The sequence below is a fragment of the Sitophilus oryzae genome, unplaced genomic scaffold (assembly GCF_002938485.1).
Source record: "Sitophilus oryzae breed Bouriz unplaced genomic scaffold, Soryzae_2.0 scaffold_1396_pilon_pilon, whole genome shotgun sequence".
Taxonomy (NCBI): Eukaryota; Metazoa; Arthropoda; class Insecta; order Coleoptera; family Curculionidae; genus Sitophilus; species Sitophilus oryzae.
In genome coordinates, this window is record NW_022146055.1 from 14,010,679 (window position 1) to 14,036,546 (window position 25,868).

At 30.2% G+C, this 25,868-nt stretch overlaps 1 protein-coding gene across 1 annotated transcript; it reads right to left on the reverse strand.

Moving 5' to 3' along the window:
- LOC115876074 (protein takeout-like) lies at positions 1-25,017 on the reverse strand. The gene is made up of 6 exons (XM_030891761.1): positions 24,874-25,017; positions 16,477-16,569; positions 11,759-11,906; positions 5,744-5,877; positions 5,490-5,656; positions 1-332 (listed from the first exon to the last, which is right to left on the reverse strand). Exons 1-6 carry the CDS (start codon positions 24,950-24,952, stop codon positions 198-200), a joined length of 756 nt encoding a protein of 251 aa, XP_030747621.1. The 5' UTR covers positions 24,953-25,017; the 3' UTR covers positions 1-197.
- Positions 25,018-25,868: the final 851 nt, after the last annotated feature.

Sequence of the window (25,868 nt, forward strand, 5' to 3'; positions counted from 1 at the left end):
CAACTTATTAATACTTGTATTTCCTTATTACCACTGGCAAGGTTAAGTAAAATCAATGCTACTAAATAAAACATCTATGCCAAAACTATTATAAATAAAAGTTGTTATATAACATATATAACAAATTATAATAAGCAAAATACTATATTGTGCTTTATCACTATCACATCTAAGCTTCAAAATCAAATGAGTTTATCTCATTCTAGGAACACCTCGTCTTCTGCAACTCTCGTCAGAATTCTACTGGCCAGGTCCTTAAATATCAGACCGAAGCTTTTTTCGTATCCCGGCTTTACGTCGCCGAATACTTCATCCCAGGCATCGTTCAGTACCTTAAAAACAAAAGAAAATATAATAGGAAATAATATTTACGCTCTTAAGCCAAGCCCGCACTATAGACGGGTGGAGGGAAGCTTGTAGGGTAGAGGGTGAAGGTTAATGGGTAGAGGGTAAATATACCTTGTACGCAGTAGTGGACGGAAAATTATTAGAACAATAACCAATCTAATCAAGTTCAGTTGCAAATTGTAGCTCCCGTGAGTGTCTTTAGTATCATGTCCCTTTCAACATTTGCCAGAAGACTTCTGCTCTGTGACAATTCTTATGTGAACTTTGTAAATATGGAAAATAAGAAGATGTGAGTGCATGAGTATAACTTACATAGAGACAATGATGGAGAATTTTTGCGAGTTTACAAGAAAATGCGAAATAACCCTGACACTTTTTTTAATTATGCACGTATGAGTGTAAAATCGTTTGATTTTCTACTTAATAAAGTTCAAGACAAATTAGAAAGGACGTCTACAAACTTCAGAGAAGCAATTTCTGCAGATCAATATTTTTGAATTTTTTCTTAACCCATCTGCTGGGTCCCATATAGCTTTTCGTTTAAAAAACAGCAGCAATTAATTTTTCTTCCATTTTTAGACCAAAACTACTTTACGACTGGCTGAAAATATCGAACACGCCTGATCCTCAAGTGGCTCGCTTGGCGAGTTGTTTTGTGGCTTAAGTTGGTGGAGGATTGCACTGCGGCTGGTTTGGTTAAAATCGCATGTTACGGAAACATACCTCGCGGGTTACTTGGAGGGTCGCTTGGCGCCCCGATACCCACTACCCTCCAGGCAACTTGCTTGCACTGCGGCCTCAGCTTTACACTTCAAAAAAAATACCATTAAAATTATTAAATAGTAGAAATGAGTAAAACTGCGATTCTTCAATCACAGATGAAACTGCGATTGCGATTTTCAAATCACTGAAACTGTAACCTGCGGTAGCGATTCTAATATTTAAATATTAGTATCTGTTACTAGTGGAGTGCCCAGAGACTTTTACCTTGGAATTCAATTACTGTGAATGTATTAATGTGAAACCTTCTGTATTGTGTTTTATAGATAAAATACTAAAATGTTTACCCATTTTTTTTGGTTGCTTTTAATTTTTTATTTTAGTAATTTTAGTAAATTCTTAATTTTTCCTTCTTAATATTTTGATTTTTTTAACTCTTTTTCTAAGTAAATTTATTGAAATAAATAAATTTAATTCATAAGCTATACCTATTCTGCTTATATTCTAATCATTGAAATTTTGATTGAAATCGAATTATACAGGGTGGCGCGTCATATACTACGCGGTTTTTGGAAGGAGAACAAAAGTTTGTATTGAAGTGAAATTTTGTGAGCTTATGTACCTAAGTCAATTTAAAGCATTTTCTAAAATGATATAGAGTTCTACAGGGTGTCCCCAAAAAAAGTTAAACATCAAAGTTATGTTTTTTGTAATAGAACACCATATGTATTAATTGATTTTTGGATTCTAGTAAGAAAATAAAGGTTTGTTTCATTAGAAAAGTATATGACTAAAATGTATAGTTTTTGAAATACATTCACCGGCACGAAAAATAGGCACCTTAAAACTTTGATGTATTTTAAAGGTTAATATATTTTATTTTAATGGGCCGATTTTGATGATTTTTTAAGCAATGTGTTGCCAAGTTATTTGACTTTTTAGTATATTTTTTTAGATTAAAAATGAAACTCCCCATCTCTTAATTATACGAGGGAAAACAAAATGTTGATATTTTTGTAAAATTTTGAAACACCCTGTGAAATATGTTAAAACAGCAAGAAAATTAAAAATCATCTTATCATCTAGATACATCCTTTCTCGATGGTTTGTTTTTTGGTTCATCTCATTAGCTTTATTTTTGTTGGAAATATTCGGTTTTAAAGAAGGCACTAACATTTTTTCGTAATTTTTACATTAAGACCATGCCTTTGCTTTTGGGCCTAGTCAACACATCTGGGTCTGGCAGGCCTTCTTGACATAAGATTTGCTTCATTTAATCTTCTTCTTGTAGTCCGTTAGTTAATATGTACGGTCCTTAAGTGCAATTCATTATTAATTCGAAAAGCTGGCAAACGGCGGTTTCTTAGCGATAAACTTACAATAAGTCGATCGTCTCGATTAGAAGTTCTCATACGAAGGTTCCTGGACGTCTAGATTGACGTCCTCATGGACGTGGTTATAATCCAAAGACCATTTAATATACTCTATGGTGTTAAGGTATTTTTGGAACCGGAATTTTATAGCAAATTCACTGAACTCGAATAAATAAATGATATATTTGACTCACCCTGTATATCTATAAAAATATTTTTGAAATGTTCCCAAATCACTACCATTAAACATATATTTTGTAAAAGGTTTGAAGTAAAAATCTCAAATAGAAATCCTGATATAGAGCTTTTCCGGAATACGGAGCCATCTTGTATGTATGCATTTGTATAATGTGTGTTTATTTAGAAAATAAATGTGTATTTAGGAAATAAATACAAGAAAAACTAAATATCTACCTATTGGTGCAGAACTATCTCGCGTACATCTAGAAAATGAAGAGATAGAATGCAAAGATAGCCTGCAATGACTACACCTATCTAGGAGTGATATTTGATACAACAGCTAAAGATGACAAAGAAATTAAAAAACGAATATCACAAGCTAGAAGAACAATTGGCTGTCTGAATGGAGTATTTTGGAGTAATGAAATAGGGAAGAAACGGAAGATCAATATATACGAGACCCTGGTAAAGAGCAGTCTACTTTATGGTGCAGAGACTTGGCGAATAACTGAAGAAAACTGGAAGCGGTAGAAATGGATGCCTATAGAAGAACCTTAGGAATTTCCCGAAGAGATAGAGTCCGAAACGAAGAAATCCAACAGAGGATAGGAATAGAGGGATCTTTGGCAACCGACATCGAACGCCAACAACTTATGTGGTACGGACATGTCCAGAGGATGGATGACACACGACTTCCAAAACAAATTATGCAATGGATACCCCAACATCGAAGAAAACGTGGAAGACCTAAGAAGACTTGGAAGGAGGGTGTCACAAGAGCAATGAGTGCCAGAAATCTAAGCGAGGGACAATGGAACGATCGGAAGACGTGGAAGTTAGGCATCGGACAACGTCGCAAGACGTTCTAAACCGATTTTTTTGGTGTTTCTTTCTAATATCCCCTCCCCCAAGATTGTTTATTTAACTAAACATAAAAACTCCAAAAAATATTTCAAAAAATATAAAAATTATAAAACAACTCATAGACTTTTTTCTGGGGTCGAAATATATTACCTCTAAAAATATTTGCACTTATTAAGACTCGCCCTATATTTATAAATTAAATATTATAATGTTTTCGAAAAAAAATGGAGTGTGCATCAATTTAATTTTTTGAACTTAGCGTTTAGTACTTTAGTATTTTAATATCTCTTTCTAGAGTCGTTTAAAAGGCAAATAAAATAATAATAATATATATATATATATATATATATATATATATATATATATATATATATATATATATATATATATATATATATAGTGTTTATTTAAATACTAAAGTGAAAGAAACGAATTTAAATGGGTAAACTTTGTAATATATCTTATTAACAATACAATGCAAAAAGTTTTATAAAAATTCGTTAACAGTAAATGAATTCCGAGGTTTGTATCCCATAAGGGCTTAAAGCACTCCACTATACGGCTAAAATGGATACTTTAAAAACTAGCCAGCTATTTTGAAAAAAGCGCTTTTATTTTGTTGGTTAGGTGTTTTGTTTGTGGTATTGGTTTTGCTGTTTGTTTGCGAAATAGCTGGCTAGTTTGATAACTAGCCAAGTATCCATTTTAGCCGTAACATATCTACTAGGTATACAATTGTCTGCTTATGTTTGTATAACCTAAAAGTTAAGGAGTTGTGTTTATTTTTACATTGTTTATTGTCGTTCACAACAATGAATAATTACAGTTATTTTGTTTTTAACATCTGCAACACTTATTATAGGTATTAAAACCTTATATGTAATATATTATGGTCCAACTACTGCAACTATACCGGGTGTTTCAAAAAACATGTGCTATATCTCGTGGGGAGATTCCTCACGTAAAAATAAGTTTTATTTTTCATATCAACGTAGGTCCGATTCTGCTTTGTTTCGTAGCTACAGGGTGTTAAAGTCTTAATAATCTTTCGATTTATTATAATTTTCTTCGAAGTACTTTTAGTGAATCGCATTAAATTTTGAAGGTAAAAGTTACTATAAATGCTACATATTATTTATTGCTAAAAAAGTGTCGATAAATTCATCAGGGTCGTATATGGGTTATCAATGGAATGTTTAAAAAAAAGTGTGGGCCACTGACTTTTTTCTTTTGATATCAAAATTATGTAAGCCGTTTAATGCCAATTAAAAGTTATCTCTTGATATTTTGTCGAATTCGGCCTCCTTGATGAGATAAATGCAATTTTATTAATCACAATACAATAATTACAATAAAAATAAAATAAATAATTTATATATTTTACTTAATTTATTATTAAATATTATTACTATTGGTCCAACCTATAGCAATTTCAAATAAAAGTAATGGTATTTAAAATAATTACAAATTTTTTTAAGAAGTTTTAACATCCTGGAACTCTAAAACTATGCATTTCCATATCCATGATTATAGGAACTTTTTTATATTTTTTGATAAACAATCAGTGAGTACCTACTTATATAAAACTTTCGCAAGTTAATTATATTAAAATTTTTAAAGGTTGCTATTAGACTTGGATCAAGGCAAATTAATAAAATTGCGTTTGATGATCTCATCAAGGAAGCCGAAATCGACAAAATATCAAGAGACAACTTTTAATCGGCACTAAACTGCTTACACTATTTCGCTAAAAAGAACAAAAAAATCAGTGGCGTACATGTTTTTGTAGAAAAATATTCCAGTGATAACCCATACGCACGTCCCTGGTGAATATATTATAACACTTTTTTAGCTTTAAAACATGTCGCATTTATAGTAACATTTACCCTCAAAAATTCATTCGAAACGCTAAATTACTTTGAAAAAAATTATAATAAATCGAAAAAATATTAAGACTAACATCCTGTAGCTACGAAACAAAGCAAAAAATATATTTGTACTTACTTTATTAATATTATCACCTAGTTCCTTTTGACCATCAAACAAATTATCAAACTTGAAAATGACTCTATCAGGCTCCATGGATACTTTAAAATCGACAGGTTTCAAAAATGTTTTGCCTTTTTTCTGTATTTTCTCCCATGTCAGCGTATGAAGAATCTTCATGTTCACTATAGAATGAAATAAAACTAGTAAAGCATTGCATTGCTTATAATAATAATAAAAATACAAAAAAAATGTATGTATGTATTTCTTACATAGGGTAACATTACATGGTCCTTGTCCATAGATTGGCAAAAGCAGCACTCGCCCTTTCATATCATAATCTCCTTGGAGTCTCAGTTCTGGATTAGTAGATTGAGCTACAAGCTGGTTCTTCTCGAAATCAACACTAAAACAAGGTATTTGCGTTAATATGTGACAGCAGTTTTGATATACCTACAATTTGTCCCCGGATTGTCTTTACAAGAGAGTTTTTTTATTATTATCATATTAAGAAAAATGCATTCTTTATAATAATGTTTGTTTGCTCTAAATTATTGAATTTCATTTATACTTTTCCAAATTTTCATACTGTTGTAGAGAAAATTAAGAAAATATGAAAATATGGTTCAATTCGATTGAAGTAAAAATCAAAACGCGTTTCTATGGTAATATCATTTCGTTTTCATTCTTTCGTAGATGGTTATTATTAAAATGTTAAATGCACATAACATATTTATTAAATTCAATATTACAAAAGGGGTAACATCAAAAAATATCAAATCAACCATTTATCAAAAAATGAAAACCAAATTATCTTAACATAATTATATTACCATAAAATTTTTATAGAGAATGCATTTTTCTCAAACTGTCAAAAACAAAAGAGTTTTTCCTCTTGTAAAGACGATCCGAGAATAAGTGCAAGTATTTTAACAGGTAGTATAGTTCAACCCCAGAAACACGCCTATGAGGTTTATTCGCGAAAAAGAAATTGAAAATTGGAAATTGTTTTGGAATTTTTTTTAGTTTTTAGTTAAAAAACATAATTTCTTGATAATATGGCAACATAGGTATTAGATTAAATTTACAAGAAAAAAAATCCAGAAAAGATTCAGTGGTTCTCAAAATTTTGGCAAAAAATCATTTTTTTTTTGAAAAATTTCAAAGTAAAATAACTCCGTTGTTTTGGACTTATTTGAAAAACGATAAAGAGAAAATATCTTTCTTTTATCGAAATCTACCACCCCTTAAAATTTTGCACTTATTTCTGGGACACTCTGTATATTGCATGCAAGAAAAATATTATTTCCCCTAAAAATAATATGTAATACGCTTTCCTATAAAACACGTATGTATTTATTGTAAATATTAAATAACATTAACAGTAATAGTGTACAGGGTGGGTCAAATTCGTAGTCAAATAGTGTACAGGGTGGGTCAAACGCTTTTAAATGGAAACACCCTTTTTTATAGGAGATAGACGAAAACTAATATCGGTGTCTGGGGCTCAATTTTTATCAAAAACATGATGGTGAAAACCGCACATCAATATCATTTACTTAGCCCGTAGTCTTCATTATTTTACACTTACACAAAAAACGTCTTTTTTCATTTGACTGATGGTATAATGTAACCATCACCGTACTTATATCTACTAATTTTTATTAGTGATTTTGATTTATAACAGGAGACATCAACAGGCAATTAAAACAAGAACCTTATACACTCGCCAGCACGAAAAACAGTCCCTTTCTAAATTAAAAATGAAAAAAAAATGACGAGTAATAGTTTGATTTTTCAAAGACAGTGGCATTACATAAATCATAAACACTATTTTATAGGTCTATTGACTAGAACCAAAATTGTATGGCGTTAATGTAAAAAATTTGAAAAAATGTTTGTGTCTTCTTCAAAAGCGAATATCTCAAAAAAATAAAGCTAATAAGATGAATCAAAAAACAAACTATCGAGAAAAGATATACCAAGATGACAAAATTATGTTTTAATTCCTTGCTTATCCTTATCGTACTCCACAGGGTGTTTCAAACTTTCACCCAAATATCAAAATTTTGTTTTCTCTCGCATAATTGACAAATGACAACTTTAATTTTTAATTTAGAAAGAGATATTAAAATGCCAAATAATTTAGCTACAAATCGCTTAAAAATGCATCAATATCGGTCCACTGGAACACAATATATGTATAAAACTTTAAAATACATAAAAATTTTAAAGTGCCCGTTTTTCGTGTATTTTTTGTATGTCATATTTTAAAATTTAATTGTCGAATTGAGATTAAGAGATAAATAAACCTAATAAGCTAATAAGCAGTAGAGTATACTACAATACTAAATAGATTAAAAATATAGACTGAGATAAGTGCCAATATTTTCACAGGGCTGAGCTGGTAGATCTCGATAGAAATAAAACATATTTTCTCTTTACCCATGTAAATAATAGTCCTATTTATGTCTTTACCGTTTTTCGAGTTATTGTACTTGGAAAATTAAAAAAATGATTTTGTGTTTCTCAAAATTAAATTTTGAGAAACACTTTTTTGGTGTTTCTTTCTAATATCCCCTCCCCCAAGAATGTTTTTTTAACTAAACATAAAAACTCCAAAAAATATTTCAAAAAATATAAAAATTACATAACAACTCATAGACTTTTTTCTGGGGTCGAAATATATTACCTCTAAAAATATTTGCACTTATTAAGACTTGCCCTATATTTATAAATTAAATATTATAATGTTTTCGAAAAAAAATGGAGTTTGCATCAATTTAATTTTTTAGACTTAGTGTTTAGTACTTTAGTATTTTAATATCTCTTTTTAGAGTCGTTTAAAAGGCAAATAAAATAATAATATATATATATATATATATATATATATATATATATATATATATATATATATATATATATATATATATATATATATATATATATATATATATATACATATATACAATGCATTTTCCTAGCATCTTATATTAGCAAATAGTTGCAATCAGTACTTTATGCTGACACACACATGGTGAATATTAAAAAGCACTTAAATAAAATCAATATTTAATTACCGGCTTTGTTTCAATGATGCCTATGTTTCCTTTACTAATTACACTGCCATTATTAACTTTTTAATATAACAATATGGACATGTAATTTTACCATAAATATTTAAAATAAGTAAATCTATTATTAATTTTTATTATTTTATTTTAAATGTCTTTTTTCCATAGCAACTGTTAAAATTGCCTTATATCTATCAAAAATAGTAGATAAAATAGTACTTTAACCGCAAGGGTAGATTAAAAATGATACTTTAACAGCTAGGATAGGTTAAAAATGTTATTTCTTCTCGCACGTTTTTTAATTGCTTCAATTTTTGAAAATTTTTGTATTCCTTTTCATAAGTTATTCGGGATTTAAATGGAAGTAGTTTGTATATGGCGTTTGTCGCCTCAGCCTGAATATCTGTTGGTAATTTACTTAATTCGTTTTGAGCCATTTCTGGCTCCAATTCAATCGACACCAAAGAGAATTAAAAAATATTGACTCAAAACTGACAACTAACAAGAGACAGTTTTATTTATTGGTACACCCGGTATTATATTCAGTTCCTACTATACCCTATATAATTATGTTTCTACTTGTCCAATTTAGATATTTTTCACATTTTAATCAATATTAGCTTTTGTATCACGTTCAAGACCAATTTCTACGCGAACAATAATTTTTCAATAAAATAAGGCTACGCTGGCCCACTGTGCGACGATAAAATTGCATTATCGTCTCCCGAAATTAATTCACTAGCCATTTTATGGCTCGTGAATTAATCTTTTCGGTCGACGATAAAATACCATTTTATCGTCTTGTATAAAAAATAACTAAGTTAATTGTTTTAAGTGATTTCCGTTGAAAGCACAAATTTCTCAACATTATACTCGTACCATTATTAGAAGTCGTTTCCACATCATCTTTCTTATTGTTATAATTTTATATACTTATGCTTTAACCGTAGAAAATTATAGTTTTTGACACATTAATTTGATTAGAACACGCATCTTAAGCGTATATTTGGTAAAGTAGTTAAAATAATTATCATAAGAAAAAACTGCTCATTTGACCTTGTCCTATATTTTATCCAATACAAAAATATTTTGGGTAGAATACTAATTTATATATCACCATCATGACCATTTTCAGCTTATTTGGTCATTTCTAATTGTGGTGTAGTCTCCCTCACATATTTAGATACTCTCTTTGTAGTTCATTGTTGCTCATTGTAATCTATTGTCTATGCGGGCCCAAGTTATCCCTGCTAATTTCCTAATATCATGGTCCCATCTCAGGTTTGGTCTCCTAGATCTCTTTATTCCTCGTGGGTACCATGCTATAATTTTTGTGGTCCATCTGTTGTCCGTCCTTCTTGCAAGGTGTCCTGCCCATTTCCACTTGAGGGATTTGATTCTGTGGATGACATCTATTACCTGGTTCCTTTTGTGGTATCCACTCTATTCTTTTACGGTCTTTTTTTGGGTATTCCTAGAATATTTCGTTCCATTGAGCGTTGAGCCAACCTGCAGTTTCCTTATAATGTCCATTTTAAGTGTCCACGTTTCGCATGCATAGGTCATGACTGGTAGTACAAATTGGTCGAGTGTTTTCTTCTTTAGATAAAGTGGCATTCTAGATTTGAATATGATTGAGTTTCTTCCATATTTCTTCCATTACTTCTTAATCACCATCAAATCTTGGTGCGATTCGAACCTCCTGAGTCTCAACATTTCTTAAACTAAAGCTTTGTCGTATAAAAACTCGCTGCAGCCTTTTGTACTTAACAACACCACCACTGACCTCGTAAAATCTGTAAAATTCTTAGGGCTTGTTGTAGACAATTCTCTGAAATGGGACATACATATTGACACTTTGTCGAAAAAATTAAGCACTGCCTGTTTTGTATTAAGATCTGATTCTAAGGAGCTTAACTTGTCGGTGGCTAGAATTGTTTATTATGCACTTTTTGAGTCGCACCTCAGATATGCCCTTCCATTCTGGGGTACGTGTTGTGCGTCTCAATTTGACCGCATTTTCAAGCTCCAGAATAGAGCTGTTCGATATTCACTGGGACTAAACAGCAGAACTCATTGCCAGGACTTTTTTAAAAAATTAAAAATATTAACTCTTCCTTCCTTATTTATATTTGAATCCGTTTGCCTAATACGTAAGCATGTATCAGCTTCTCAAGAAAGGCCATCTCAAACTTATCCACTCAGCAACGCGGAGCAAGATCTGTATCTCCCTACCCCACAATCAGAGTTAGTTAAAAGTTCAATATTATACAACTCAAAAAAAATGCACAATCACACCTACCATTTGAAATCAAATCCATAACATCATTTTCTTCATTTCGCAAAGCATTGAAATCTTATTTACTGGACAAGGCTTTCTACGCCGCGCGCCGTAAATGACTTATATTTTGATAATCGAATTTGATCTTGTAAACACTGGTCTAATGTTTGCCATTACTACATAATATTTACCAATGACATCGAGGTTGATATTTAGTATAAACTTACTAAATATTTTTGAATCTTACACATTGTAAACATTTATAAATGTTTATTTTAAACAATAAGACAATGTTATTTGTATAATGTTTTGTATTCTCTTTTGTTTGTTTGTTTGTTTACTTTACCTTTTACCTTAACATTTATTTATTTATTTATTCTATAAATCTAAAGGGCTTATGGCTTGATTGGTTATATTTCTTCAACATACCTTTTCCATCTGGTTCTTTGTCTACCCCTCCTTCTCTTTCCACCTATTTTACGTCTCATTATCGTTTTAGAACTTTTGTTTCAGCAATTCTGTCAATATGTCCTAGCGCGCCGTCTCAGTCTTTGTGCTCTTGCTACTCCCGTTATACTCGGTGCCACGAAACTTATTAAGTACTATTACAATAATTAAGTACTATTATTACACAGTAGCTAATATAGGGATTATATGAATAAAAATAAATGGCAAATTTGTATATCTGGCGTGAAGGGTTAAGGCGGAGTGACGGGGTCAAAGTTCAAAGTGTACTTGGATCAAGTATAATTGTTTAAGTACACAGGTATAAATTATTCGAAACATAAGTACACAGATATAAATTATTCGAAAAAGAAAATAAAAATCAATCACCAAATGTAATATTTTAAACACTTGATGAAATTATAATGAACATAATTTTAGTTACAATTTTAGCATAAAACAACTAGTAAAAGGCAATATCTACTTACTTTACTTTTTGAACATCGACATTAGTTAATCCGAACAATTTTACATTCTTGAAATGTTGTGCCACATTTACTGGTCCTTTACCTTGTCCAATATACAATTCAGGAATGTCTAGTGGGTCCAAAGCATTCATTCCAAGTTCGGGAGTAGCTGTAAATTAGATAATTGTATTTAGAGTTATTAAATTTAAATTATTTTAATATTATATTATTATTATTTAATTTAATTATTTATTACTAAACTTGAAAAAAATCAATAATATATTAAATATCAATTATACCCAGAGCTGCAAGCTCACAGAAAACTTAAGTCTTTTTTGATTTAAATAAGTTATTTTTTGAAAGCTGACTTAAGACTTAAAGTTTAAGTCTTTTTCAAAATGATTTGTGATTTAAACCTTTATTCCGAAATAAACAACGTTAAACATGATATTCTCCTAAACAGACTGCTCGAGATAGGAATAGACGCCAAAGACATTAGAATCATATAGGAACTATATTGGAACTAAACCGCGGAGATAAGAGTTAACAAAAATTTATCCACAGACACCTTCAATGTGTGTAAAGGAGTCCGCCAGGGCTGTATACTGTCACCAATACTTTTTAATATATACGTCGAAAAGATATTTCAAATGGCCCTGGAAGAAGAAAGTGGAGGAATTAAGATTAGCGGAGTTCCAATTAACAATATAAGATATGGAGATCATACGGCAATCCTAGCACCAACTTTAGAGGATCTCCAGCAAATAATAAATAAGATAGAGGACATGAGAAATCGTTTCGGTCTTAAAATCAACGCTACCAAGACCAAACTTATGGTAATAGGACGCCAGCCTATAATCAACACCGCATTGACGGTGGATGGAAATATTATAGAGCGAGTACCACGATTTAAATATCTAGGTGCTATGATCAATGAACGATGGGAGTGCGATGAGGAAGTTAAACTTATAAAAATAAACATTTTTTGAACTTAAAAACTTCCTATTAGCACGCAGTCTCCCGCTAGCACTTAGACTACGGGTAGTAAAATGCTACATATGGCCCATTTTACTATACGGCGCAGAAACATGGTCTCTCAAGGCTAGAACCCTGAACCGCATCGAGGCTTTCGAGATGTGGACTCTCCGGAGACTCTTACGTGTACCATGGACCGCACATGCCACCAACGAAGAAGTTTTAAGAACTGCAAGTTATGAACGAGTAATGCTTAATATAGTTAAAGAAAGAAAAGTTTCATACCTTGGCCATATCCTTAGAGGAGAAAAATATTACATTCCTAAGCTGATTCTGCAAGGAAAAATAGAGGGACGGCGAGGTCCAAGAAGAAAACAACATTCCTGGCTAAGAAACATACGGAATTGATGTAACATCAGCGACGCAGCCACCATAATTCGAAGAGCCGAAAACGGCACTCTACACATTGTATGAAGAGTACAGACAATCGCCAACGTGCGGCTAAGCACAAGGCACAGAAAGAAGAAGAAGAATTCCGAAATTGATAAAGATTTAAGTCTTTTTAGAAAAGACTTAAGTCATTAAAAAGATTTGAGTTTTTTTATAAAAAGCTTAAGTCAGATTTTTATACAGGGTTTTTATACAGGTCACAACCTCATTCGCCTCGGTTGATTATACGAAAACGGAAAGATGTAGAAACAAAATATTTTATGGGTATATATTGGGAGGCAATGTGTACAATTTAAAATTATTTTGAAATATACAGGGTGTCTCAGAACTAAGATTCATACCAAAGTTATATTTTTTCTTATAGAACACCCGGTATTTTATTTCATTTTTGGATTCTTGGGCCCAAAAAAAGGCATTTATTATAAGGGTTAAATATTTTAAAATCATTGGTTTTTGAGTTATTTAAAGATATTTAAATATGCATGCTACAAGAGAATTGATTATCATCACCCTGTACATTACTTTTCAGAATTAATTCTTGTGCTGAGTTTAAAGGTAAAGAAATAAACTTTACTGAAAAATGTTATTGTTTTCTTAAATTTATACAGGGATACCAAAAAGTAGTGATCTATTTTACGATTTATTTTACATAAAAACTTTGTTATTTCAAATGCAACACCCTGTATTTCTTAAACAAATCAGAGCAGATTCAAATGCTCTTTCAAACTATATAGGGTTTCCTATACCTATCTATCTCAGATTTTGTAATAAAAAGCGATTTTTAAATTAAATGGCAATCAAGATGGCTGTTATCGCCATGGCAATTTTCTAGTGACAGTTACTAACTATTTTCAAAATCGACATTAGTGTATGGACATTATTATTTAAACAGTTTACTAAAATTTACCTACAATAGCTTAATAAGTAAGTATTCTTTATTTTATGAAGAAAAATAAAGCCATATGTGCTGGTGGAAAGAATAGATATGTTACTAGTGATTTTGTTTTGTGAGGAAAATTATTTCTTAGCCTCAAGAGCTAATGCTCAAAGATATCCAAATAGGAATCTTCCTGATAAGCGTTCCTTTGAAAAACTACTTGTTCTATTTCCTATTTCGCAGAATTGGTAGTGTAGTTTATAAAAAACCTATTAGGCAGAAACCTGTCGTTGGAAGTGAAGAAATTGAATTTGCCATAATTGGCTCTTTTATAAAAAAAATTCATATATCTACAAGTTATCGTAAAACAAAACAAAGAACTAAGTACTTCTTCGTTTTCCTTGATAGAATAATAAATACATATTAATAAATATTATTTATTAAACTATTGTAGGTCAATTAAATAAAAGTAAACTGGTATAGATTTAAATAAAGTCTATAAACTAATGTCGATTTTGAAAATAGTTACTGTCACTAGAAAATTGCCATGGCGATACCAGCCGTCTTGATTGCCATTTTATTTAAAAATCGGTTTTTATTCGAAATCTGAGATAGATAGGTATAGGAAACCCTAATATAGTTTGAAAGAGCATTTTAATCTGCTTCGATTTATTTAAAAAATACAGGGTGTTGCATTTGAAATAACAAAGTTTTTATGTAAAATAAATATTTAAAACAGACCAGCAATTATTGATACCCCTGTATACATTAAACGAAGCAATCAAATTTTTCAGTAAAGGTTATTACTTTGCCTTTAAACTCAGCACAAGAATTAATTCTGAAAAAGTAATGTACAGGGTATTGATAATCAATTCTCTTGTAGCTTGCATATTTAAATATCTTTAAATATCTCAAAAACCAATAATTTTAAATATATTTAACCCTTATAATAAATATCTTTTTTTGGACCCAAGAATCCAAAAATGAAATAAAATTCCGGGTGTTCCATAAGAAGAAATATAACTTTGGTATGGATCCTAGTTCTGAGACACCCTGTATATTTCAAAATAATTTTAAATTGTGCATATTGACTCCCCACATATACCCATGAAATATTTTGTTTCTACATCTTTCCGTTTTCGTATAATCAAACGAGGCGAATGAGGTGCGCCACCCTGTATATGTATTTTTATGACAAATTTTGAACAGCAGCATTTCTTTCTAAACTGTTAAGTTGCTGCCAAGCAGCAGAATAAAAAAAAAACAATGCTCAATACCACTAGCAAATAAAATGTTAGTTTTTCGGAACCGGTCTTGATTATTTGTCATGCGTAGTGAGTCTGTTGTCTTTCAAGTGATTCCCCGACTCCGTTATGTAGCCTGAAAGACGAACGAAAGAAATTTATCTCGAATATATTGAAGAGTACCTTAAACCCTCCAACCCTTAGCTGATGCCATCGATATATCACATGGAGATCAAAACACATCACCACTTTTTAATAGACATGTATTCGATGATATTCTGAATCTGGTTGTCTTTACTTGAGGGTAATTATATTATTTAAGTCATTTTACTGACTTAACTTGCAAATTATCATGATTTAAGTCAAAATATAGGCTTAAGTCATAAAAACGTCTTAAATAACGTTATATTGATTGAAATAAAACGATTTACTCGTAAGTCAAAGACTAATGACTTAAATTATTTGAACTTTATGTTGAATTTGACTTAAATCATTTTGATTTTAGAAATGATTTAAAGCTTAGGCCTTTTTAAAACTGACTTGTTGCAACTCTGATTATACCAAGTTGAAAATATATCTGCAAAATTTAACATTCTTATTTTCTGAAATATATTTCTGCTTTGAATTCAAGGAACTAGGACAAATTACTAACTAAATACGAGGGCATGCTATAAAAGTAAATGTAAAAAAATTGACTTTGTTGAAATGTCATATACATATTTCTAGCAGTACCACTTTTTCATTCTATATGAGATGGATGAAAAATAATATAAACTTTACTATTTGAAAAAGTAATATTTTAATGATATTACTGTTACGAAATAATAAAAATTTCCATCTATAAGATTAAATAAAATCCAATCCAGTCCTTTAGCCAATAATGTTCTCGAACTAACTCATATCATTCACGTAAAAACAGTAAATCCTTGACATTTTTTAGACCGAGAGTTTCAAAAGATCGCCCCAAAAAATGGTTTATACTTATTACGGTGTAGAATTTCACCTGGTTCAAAATCATTAACTGATGCTGCAAGCAAATGGAAAATTTTAAATTAATTTTATACGTTATAGTAAAATTGTAACATTTTCAATTTTTTTAAAATTATTTGTTATTTTTTTAAACGTTTTTAATAAATTTGTTCCATCTTTATTAAATTAATTTTATTACAATATAAATAAATGTTGATACTTACGATATCGGAGTTTGCGAATGGCATCTTCGACATTTTTTCTTAGGCATGTTGAAAAGTCCTTGTCCGATTTGTGGCACCTTCCCCAAGATGAAGCTAGAAGCAAATATTACAATATACCTACTGACAATAACAAAGTTAATTTATACTAATATAATATAAAATCCTTAAGTGACTGACTCACTGATTAATCACGATCCTGCTCAAACTACTCAACGTAAGAAGCTCAATTTTGGCATACAGGTTGATTCTAGGGTGTAGAGGTTCGATAAGAAGGGATTTTTCGGAATTCCAGTTCCAAGGGGGTGAAACCACTCCTCAAATATTACAATATTTTTTATTTAAAAAACGGTCAAGTTTCCGAAAAAACGCTTAAACACGTATATTTTATTTTGTTTTTTACATATTTTAAGATTTTTTTAAAAATGTATACAGGGTGTTTCGAAAAATCTGGTCATTGATTAATCACGATCCTGCTTAAAGCGCATGACGTAAAAAGCTGATTTTTGAAAACGGATTGACTTTAGGGTGTAGAGGTTTGATAAGAAAGGATTTTTCAAAACTCGAATTCTAAGGGGGTGAAATCACCCCTCAAATATTAGAATATTTTTTTTATTTAAAAACCGGTGAGTTTTTCGAAAAAACTCTTAAACACGTATATTTTATTTTGTTGCTTTACATATTTTAAGATTTTGTAAAAATTTATACAGGGTGTTTCATAAAATATGACCATTGAGTAATCACGATTCTGCTTAAACTGCTTGACGTTTAAAGCTGATATTTGGCAAACGGATTGTCTGTGGGGTGTAGAGGTTCGATAAGAAGGGGTTTTTCGAATCTCAAATTCCAAGAGGGTGAAAACGCCCCTCAAATATTACAATATTTCTTATTTAAAAAACGGTTAGTCTTTCGGGAAAACGCTTGGACTCGCATAATTTATTTTGTTTTTTTTTACATATTTTGAAATTATTTAAAAAATTATACAGGGTGTTCCAAAAAGTTGGGTAATTGATTAACCACGATTCTGCTTAAACTGCTTGACGTAAAAAGCTTATTTTTGGCAAACGGATTTTTCGAAAGTCAAATTCCAACGAGATGAAACTACCCCTCAAATCTTACCAAGTTATATAATAATATCGCCATATTGTTTTTTCTCATGCTGACATAAATGTGAAACAATTTTATCCAGTTTGTATGTTAATGGAAATTCTTGCTTTGCTTTATCATCATCAATACAAATGATTAATTCGACGCGAACAAAGTCGCCGGTACACGCTAGTAAGGAATATAAAGATATAAATAGCCAAAAGATATAACATACAGGGTGGTCCGAATTGTAGTGGGGAAACTTCGGCATTATTTTCTGCGAATAAAAATAAGTAAAAAAGTTCATATAAATTAAATTAAGTGTTGTCGGAGTATTTTTGGACATGAAAAATTCAATTTCGTTATTGTGTTGTTAGTATGAGGCCTACTTGTAGAGAGCGCTGCCTACTTCTTCTTTTGCTGATTTGAAGAGTAATATCTTTTGGTCCATACCTTTATTACACTACTGAGTGAAAAAATATATATTTCCGCCGTATTTTACTTAAAAAAATCTAGTCAACATATTGTACAAAATACTACTAGTCGTTTCTAGTCAACATAGTGTACAAAATTATAAATTTTTCATGAGCTTATGGCATTCACATCTTCGTTTACATATAGCCATACAAGGTAAGCGAGTATAACTGCTTAAATTTTAAGAACCACTAGATTTTCTGTGTTTTTTTACTTCTAAATTAAATCTTTTGAAGAATTTAATTTTTTAAAGTATAGGATAGATGCTTCAATATTATCAAGATATATTTTTTAATAATTCTTTATTTTTGTTTTTACAAAAAACTTCCTTGACGTGTTCTTGGGGTCGAAACTTTAAAAATATGTTCACTTATCCTACACTTATCGTGTATGAGCACAGTCAAAATAAATTGTAAATAATTGTCTATTTGGCTTGGAACTGACGATCCATTGAGATTCACTACATGTATATAATATTGCATCTAAAGTAAAGGTAAGGTTCTAATTTCCAAGTTATATCTGACGCTATTTTTTCGATGGTGTAATATTTATTTAACTATATGTAATAGAGCATATTCTTATTTTGGAGGTAATTTTTGGAAATTTTATTTATAACTCTTTTTTAATTTTAAATACCTACATTTTGATAAATAATATTTTTTATTTTTTTTATATCTTAAATAATATGTAAAGTAAACCAATATTAGTATATAAATATGATGTCAAGTTGGTAGATACTGAAACGGTATTAAGTGTTCAATCCTGTATATAATGATAAATACAATTTTCTTTTACCATAATTATTAACTCTTTGTCACCTCTCTCTTATGTTTACTTATGTAAATAATGCTGCAATCGACAAAGTAATTAATATTTATATAGTAATTTTCCAACAATTTTTCATATTTTCTGACAAGATGACAAGTATACCTACCACAAATATTGACACTTTACTATACTTGAAAAATCTTCATAGTCTATATAGGTAAAAAACATAATAACAATGTTTCCATAACCTTTGACTATTACTAGTAGTTTTTTATGACCTTTGAAAAATAAAGATACGCAACATTATATACATATACATATTTTCATTGCTGAGTCTAATCTTTAGAGAAAGAAATTATGATCGAAAAAAAAATTGATATGTTAAAAAATCCAGTACCTTTATAATTTTCAATGTACTAAGAAGTTCATAAGGTTTTAATAGGAATTTGCAAGGAGTTTTTTATTATATCGTAAGATTATCCTATCTTATTTTCTTTAGACAACTCTTGTTAACATGGTTAATGGAGTACTTACACCGATTTTGATGAAATTTTATATGTATATTATTGTATATTCAGTAGGTCTGAGAATAAGGGCAAAATTATTTTTTGTTATGTGGCATTAATTTTTTGAATAATTTTTTTTATTTTTTTTTATGATGTGGCATTAAAAAATACATACAACCCTAAATTTCCACCATTCTACCATCAACCCCCATTTTTAATAGGGTTTTTTTAATAGTTTTAGTTACCATACTTCTCCGAAACGGAGTGACCGATTTTGATAAAATTTTATTTGTATATTCAGTAGGTCTGAGAATAGATTGTTATCTATTTTTATATCCCTAAGTGATAAGGGTGGTGAGTCATTTTTTTTACTTTTTTATGATGTGACATTAAAAAATACAGACAACCCTAAATTTTCACCCCTCTACCATCAACCCCTATATTTTACTAGCTATATTAGTAATTCAATAATTTTAATTTAACAACAGTTTTTAAAAAATATTAAAATACCTCAAACTAAAAATGTGAATATGATTGGGTATATACCGGGTATAATGGTATTTACCCAAATTCATTATACCATTTATTGAACCTTTGGGCATATACTGGGTGCAAAAACATGGATATTTACCCAAATTTCTATATACCGGGTACTTGCCCACCACTGGCCAGCAACGCGTAGCCTGGTCAGTTAGTTTTTCGAAAAGATTTCCTAAATTTTTAAATTTTCATTTTAAAAATATATTATCTTAATAATATGGCAATTGTATATGTAGTAGACTAAATTTAAAGAAACAAAAAAAAAACAGAAAAAAGTCTAGTGCTTCTAAAAATTAAAGAAAAAATTTATTATATCAAAAACTTTGAAGTGACATAATAACTCGGCTATATTTTGTACTTCAAAACAGCAAACGAACGGAAGTTTGAAAAGATTTACACGTATTTAATAATCACCCCAATAAAGGGTGAGTTTCCTACGATGTTCTCTATGGGTATCTCGGAAACTACTGGAGATAGAGAGTCGGTTAAATGGGGAAAGAATTGCAGTTTTGTGGGGTCATATAAACATGCGCCTTTCAGATTTTTGAAAAAGTTCATGGCTTACTAGATATTTTGAAAAAACCAACTTTCGGCTATTTTAATAATTGTCCTTAATTCCATTATAATCTATTTCAGACAAAAAGTTTTCAGATAAAAGTTGTAGATAATCACATCCTTAATGAGACTGTGTCCTCCGTTTTTTTCTAAAGCTTGTCATTTTTGACATATGACACAAACATATGTTTTTTTTAAATGGAAACCATAGTTGGCCATGACTTCATAAAAAGCGCCATTTTTTAAGCTTTTTAGCGATATAAGCTATAATATGTTTCTTTCGAAAAATTACTGAGTTATAACCAATTCTTATAATTTTTAAACAATTTCACTTAGTTAGCCATGGAAACAAGTTCAATCGTCGTTGCTCTCAGAAATGTGAAACTGTCACATCCAAACTTTATAAATTAAAATAAACAAAAATTGTAAATATGAATTTTTCAAATGAAGAAAAGCGTGTAGGATTATTGGTTCAACTTTTCTTGGCCATACATTTTCGAGGATACGTTGACCGGTGAACGTTACTTACGTCTTTTAGAAAAATTAAATTTAGATACTTGCGCTTCAATAGAATGGTTCCAACATGACTTTTATTGTGACACTCCCCCTAATAATGAAAGAAATGTTAAAAATTATTTATATCATAATTATGCAAACTCAGGGACAGGAAGAGGTGGACCAATTGCATGGGGCTCCTCGATCACCTGACCTATCCATTCTAGATTTTTTTAGGCGGTATGGTTAACAATAAGGGTTACAAAAGAACTTATGAATTAAGAGAGGCACACGAAGGCGGTACGGGAGAAGTTTATTAAAGTCGACCGGCCGTAGTCAACCGTCCTGTGGAAATTCATAAGTTGTTTCTTCATTTGAAAAATTCATATTTACAATTTTTGTTTATTTTAATTTATAAAGTTTGGATGTGACAGTTTCGCATTTCTGAGAGCAACGACGATTGAACTTGTTTCCATGGCTAACTAAGTGAAATTGTTTAAAAATTATAAGAATTGGCTATAATTCACTAATTTTTCGAAAGAAACACATAGCTTATATCGCTAAACAGCTTAAAAATGGCTTTTTTATGAAGTCATGGCCAACTATGGTTTCCATTTAAAAAAACATATGTTTGTATCATATGTCAAAAATGACAAGCTTTAGAAAAAAACGGAGGACACAATCTCATTAAGGATGTGATTATCTACAACTTGTATCTGAAAACTTTTTGTCTAAAATAGATTATAATGAAATTAGGGACAATTTTTAAAATAGCCGAAATTTGTTTTTTTTCAAAATATCTAGTAAGCCATGAACTTTTTCAAAAATCTGAAAGGCGCATGTTTATGACCCCACAAAACTGAAATTCTTTCCCCATTTAACTGACTCTCTATCTCCAGTAGTTTCCGAGATACCCATAGAGAACATCGTAGGAAACTCACCCTGTATAGATTAACAAGTAAGTAAATTTTTTAGTAACGTACTTACCTATTTGGTTTTATTTTTATATTCTCGTTAGTTTTGAAGTAGTGAAATGCCAAAAATGTATCTGCTCATAATGATATTTAAAACACGGATACTAATTGTCTAAATTCTTGTCATTATTTTATATAAACAATTTCAAACTTTTAACAAAATTAAGTCGTTAATAACATTTACATTGCACAGTATTTTTAGACGAATTAAATATACTTTGAAATGCATTAAAAATGACTAATTTAAGAAAAGGGGGCATCTTACAGTAAATTATCTAAAAAAACGTCACAACCACGACATGATGAAGAAACCTACCTAGCTTCGAAATAAAACTACACACATTCTACTTACGCAATTAAGCATATTCGTTTTAAGAGAAACAATTGTGTCATAATAATATGTTGACAATGACACATAATCTTATGTTTATCTTCGCTATTTTATGATTATTACTAATTTTCAAATAGAAGACAAGTGGATATAAAATATAAATAAATAACTTTACTAATAAAAATTAATTTGATTTTGTAAGTATTTTAAAGAATATGATTTGAAATTTTAAATCACATATTTTAATATCAATGATAATATAATAATTTATCATTATGTATTTCATAAAAATATTTTTGTGGCTATACAATTTTAAACTGTGTTTATTTGGATTTGCGTATTCTATTTTGGATTGCGGCATCTAGTAAAAATAATACCACATGATCGAAAAAAAACTGGGGCTGCGGAATGACAGTCGGTGATAATTTTGGCGCGGTAAAGCCCTAGACGTCGTTTACTTGGTCAGTACTCTGCTTTACTTTTTAATGGCGCTTACCAGTTGGTTTTAAAAAGGTTGTAATTTATTTTTTGTATTGAGTATAAATGATTAAATGATGTTTTTAAAATTCGAGAAAAATATTTATTTCGGAAATGCTTTTTTTATGCTTTTTTTAAAATTATTATCGATTGCTATCCCCAGCCGGTCTTTGACGTCGTTTTTTTTCGATCATGGTACATATTTAAATGTATATGCAAAAACATTAAAAAGTTTTTTTTATGATCAAGTGTGCTATAGTCTATACAACGAAAGGATACATGAGAGTGACAGTTGTGTCTGTCATATTATAGCATACTTATATTATAAATTATTGTATTCGCTGTCGTTTTTGGTAGTCGTCTATTGAAATCTTCCGTGACTCATTGGTTGAACTTTGATGTAAATAAATCAACAATTTTTGTAGAAAATTACATATAAGAGGTTTAAGCAATGGCAGATCCAGGGGGGGGGCTTCGGGGGATCAAGCCCCCCGGATGGGGGATCAAGCCCACGGAGGGTGCCATTTAAAAATGAAAAGTTGGAGTCATTTCCGGTGAAACAGGAAGTGACCAAAAACAATTGAATACACCAATCGATCCTAATTTATGTCATATACTAACATACCAAATCTCGTTTTTTTTATCTAAAAAAATAAAAAAGTTATAGGGGTGAGCCACTTTTGAGACGCACCCGGTATATATTTTGAGTTTTTTGACTAGCTCCCCGACTTTCCCGAATCCTGGATCCGCCCCTAGGTTTAAGTGTCTATAATTTAAAAAGTCAAAGCTTAATTGATCATAGAACTTTTTGATCATAGTACATTATTATTTGATCAACCTGCTTTTTTCCTCTGGCACTTCAATTGTCAAACTAATTTTCGAGTTCTAATTTAACTAATCCATTTTACACTTCTTACAATGTTAAAAAAACAAAACATATTTATCATTTTAATTATTTCATAAAAAGTAAAAATAACTAACAATCAAAAAATTGTTATCAAAAAAAAATAAAAAATAGAAATTTAAGCACAGAAAATGAATCTGTTTTAAAGCACATAATATTAAAATTATTGTCCAGAAAAAATACATTTTCATATAGGGATAATTTCTCCTCAGTTGTAATAATTAATTTAGTTTACAAAATCCAGAATAATTTAGTAAATTATAAAAGTAAGTAAGCTTTTAATTTAAAAATAAAATATTTGAATTTGCAATTTCAGCTAATTACAACATCACATATACAATGTACCGGGTGCGTCTCAAAAGTGGCTCACCCCTAAAACTTTTTTATTTTTTGAGATAAAAAATCGAGATTTGGTAGGTATATTAATATATGACATAAATTAGGATTAATTGACGTATTCATTATGTTTTCTGTCACTTGCTGTTTCACCGCAAATGACTACAACTTTTGATTTTTAAATGGTACCCTCGGTGTTTTGTTGCTTTATTCGATAGAAAATGACACTCTGAATAGATTGACATATCATATGTCAACTTTTAACATTTTCAAATATGGTTTATTTGAAATTGCAACATGCGATTCATAACGACAATTTGACTCGAAATACCAAATGTGTGATAGTGTGATACCAAATTATTCGTAAAAAAATGCTTTTTCCAAATATGATAATGAGTAATGAGCCACCCTCGTTCCATTTGAAAAAATTGAGATATTATTAAACGATTTGGGCATCTATTACAAAGCCAGGATAAGACACTAAAAACATTAGACGGTGAAATTTATTTTTCCAAGGCCTCCTTGATTAAAAACTAGTGTTTTTAACACAGCCATGGCACTCTAGATGGAGATTTAAAAATCAATTTTGTCAAAAAAATGTCAAAAGTTGACGTATGATATGTCATTCTATTCAGAATGAAATTTTCTATCGAATAAAGTAAAAAAATACCGACGGTGCCATTTAAAAATCAAAAGTTGTAGTCGTTTCCGGTGAAACAGGAACTAACCAAAAACAATTGAATACGTCAATCAATCCTAATTCATGTCATATATTAACATACCAAATCTCGTTTTTTTATCTGATAAAATAAAAAAGTTATAGGGGTGAGCCACTTTTGAGACGCACACTAGAGAAAAAATTATTCAAAATGCGTGATCTAATTATGCTTATGTATAATAAATTTGTCCTAATGTATATTTTGTCGTAAAATGAAGCAATCTCTTAAAACTTACGTAATTTAGCACATTCACTTAAAATGCAACAACTGGCCAAGACACCAACGAAGACGGTCAACCGCATTCTATTCATCATAATAGGAATTATTGACAAGCGCCGAGTAACTCTGTATCTAAAAAGTTTCGATATTTTTCAAACGTTTGCGGGAATTCGCCTTCTTTTAAATACACTTTAAATTCTCCCCTCCCTCAAAGCAAAAGCAACCACATAAAAGTACCAAAATCTCATGGAGAAAAATACAACCAGGTATTGGTCAAGTTCAGTGTCAAGGACAATATATACAAAAAGTAAACAAAATTTGTGTTCAGATTAATTATATTGTTTACCCGTCACTTATTTTCTTTGATTTTAATATACACTAATCAACAAGAATAATAGACACCTTAAAATTTTCATGTACAGGGGGGCTCGAATTCGACGCTCATCATTGGGATTTCGGAGACCGTAAGAGATACAGGATCGATTAAATGGAGGCAAAGTTGCGCAATTTTATGCTCAAAAAAATGCCGTATTGCATTTTGAAAAATTCCGAATACTTCCGAATATATTCGAAAAAAAAACGGAATTTTCAATTTTGTTTTCTATTGTTTCCTGGCTTTATTTGTTAAGACAACTTAAAATAAAAAAACACATTTTCATGGCCACTTTTTCTGCTCTATAACTCTGTGTGATTAAATATTGACTCTAACCTTTCGGCATCTGGCGACCATCATCAACTTAATTTTTTTAAATATAGACCTGATTTTTTTTTCAATTTAATTAAATCCTTTCATCATTCTTAAAACACTATTATATAGTCACTTTAATATTTGCCGACGTTTCGTACAGAAAATTCCATCACCAGAATATTTTATGCAAAAAAAAAATAAAAAATAAAAATGCAATACGGCATTTTATTGAGCATCAAATTGCGCAACTTTTTCTCCATTTAACCGATCCTGTATCTCTTAGGGTTTCCGAAACCCCAATGATGAGCGTCGAATTCGAGCCA

What these genes read in the sequence shown, in the direction of transcription:
- LOC115876074 (XM_030891761.1), bottom strand. Translation starts at nt 24,952, where the DNA reads ATGATGAATAGAATGCGGTTGACCGTCTTCGTTGGTGTCTTGGCCAGT. An exon ending in AAGTGAATGTGCTAAATTAC is followed by an intron (nt 16,570 to 24,873) that starts GTAAGTTTTAAG and finishes ATTTGCTTCTAG; the next exon opens with CTTCATCTTGGGGAAGGTGC. An exon ending in TAGGTGATAATATTAATAAA is followed by an intron (nt 333 to 5,489) that starts GTAAGTACAAAT and finishes TTTGTTTTTAAG; the next exon opens with GTACTGAACGATGCCTGGGA.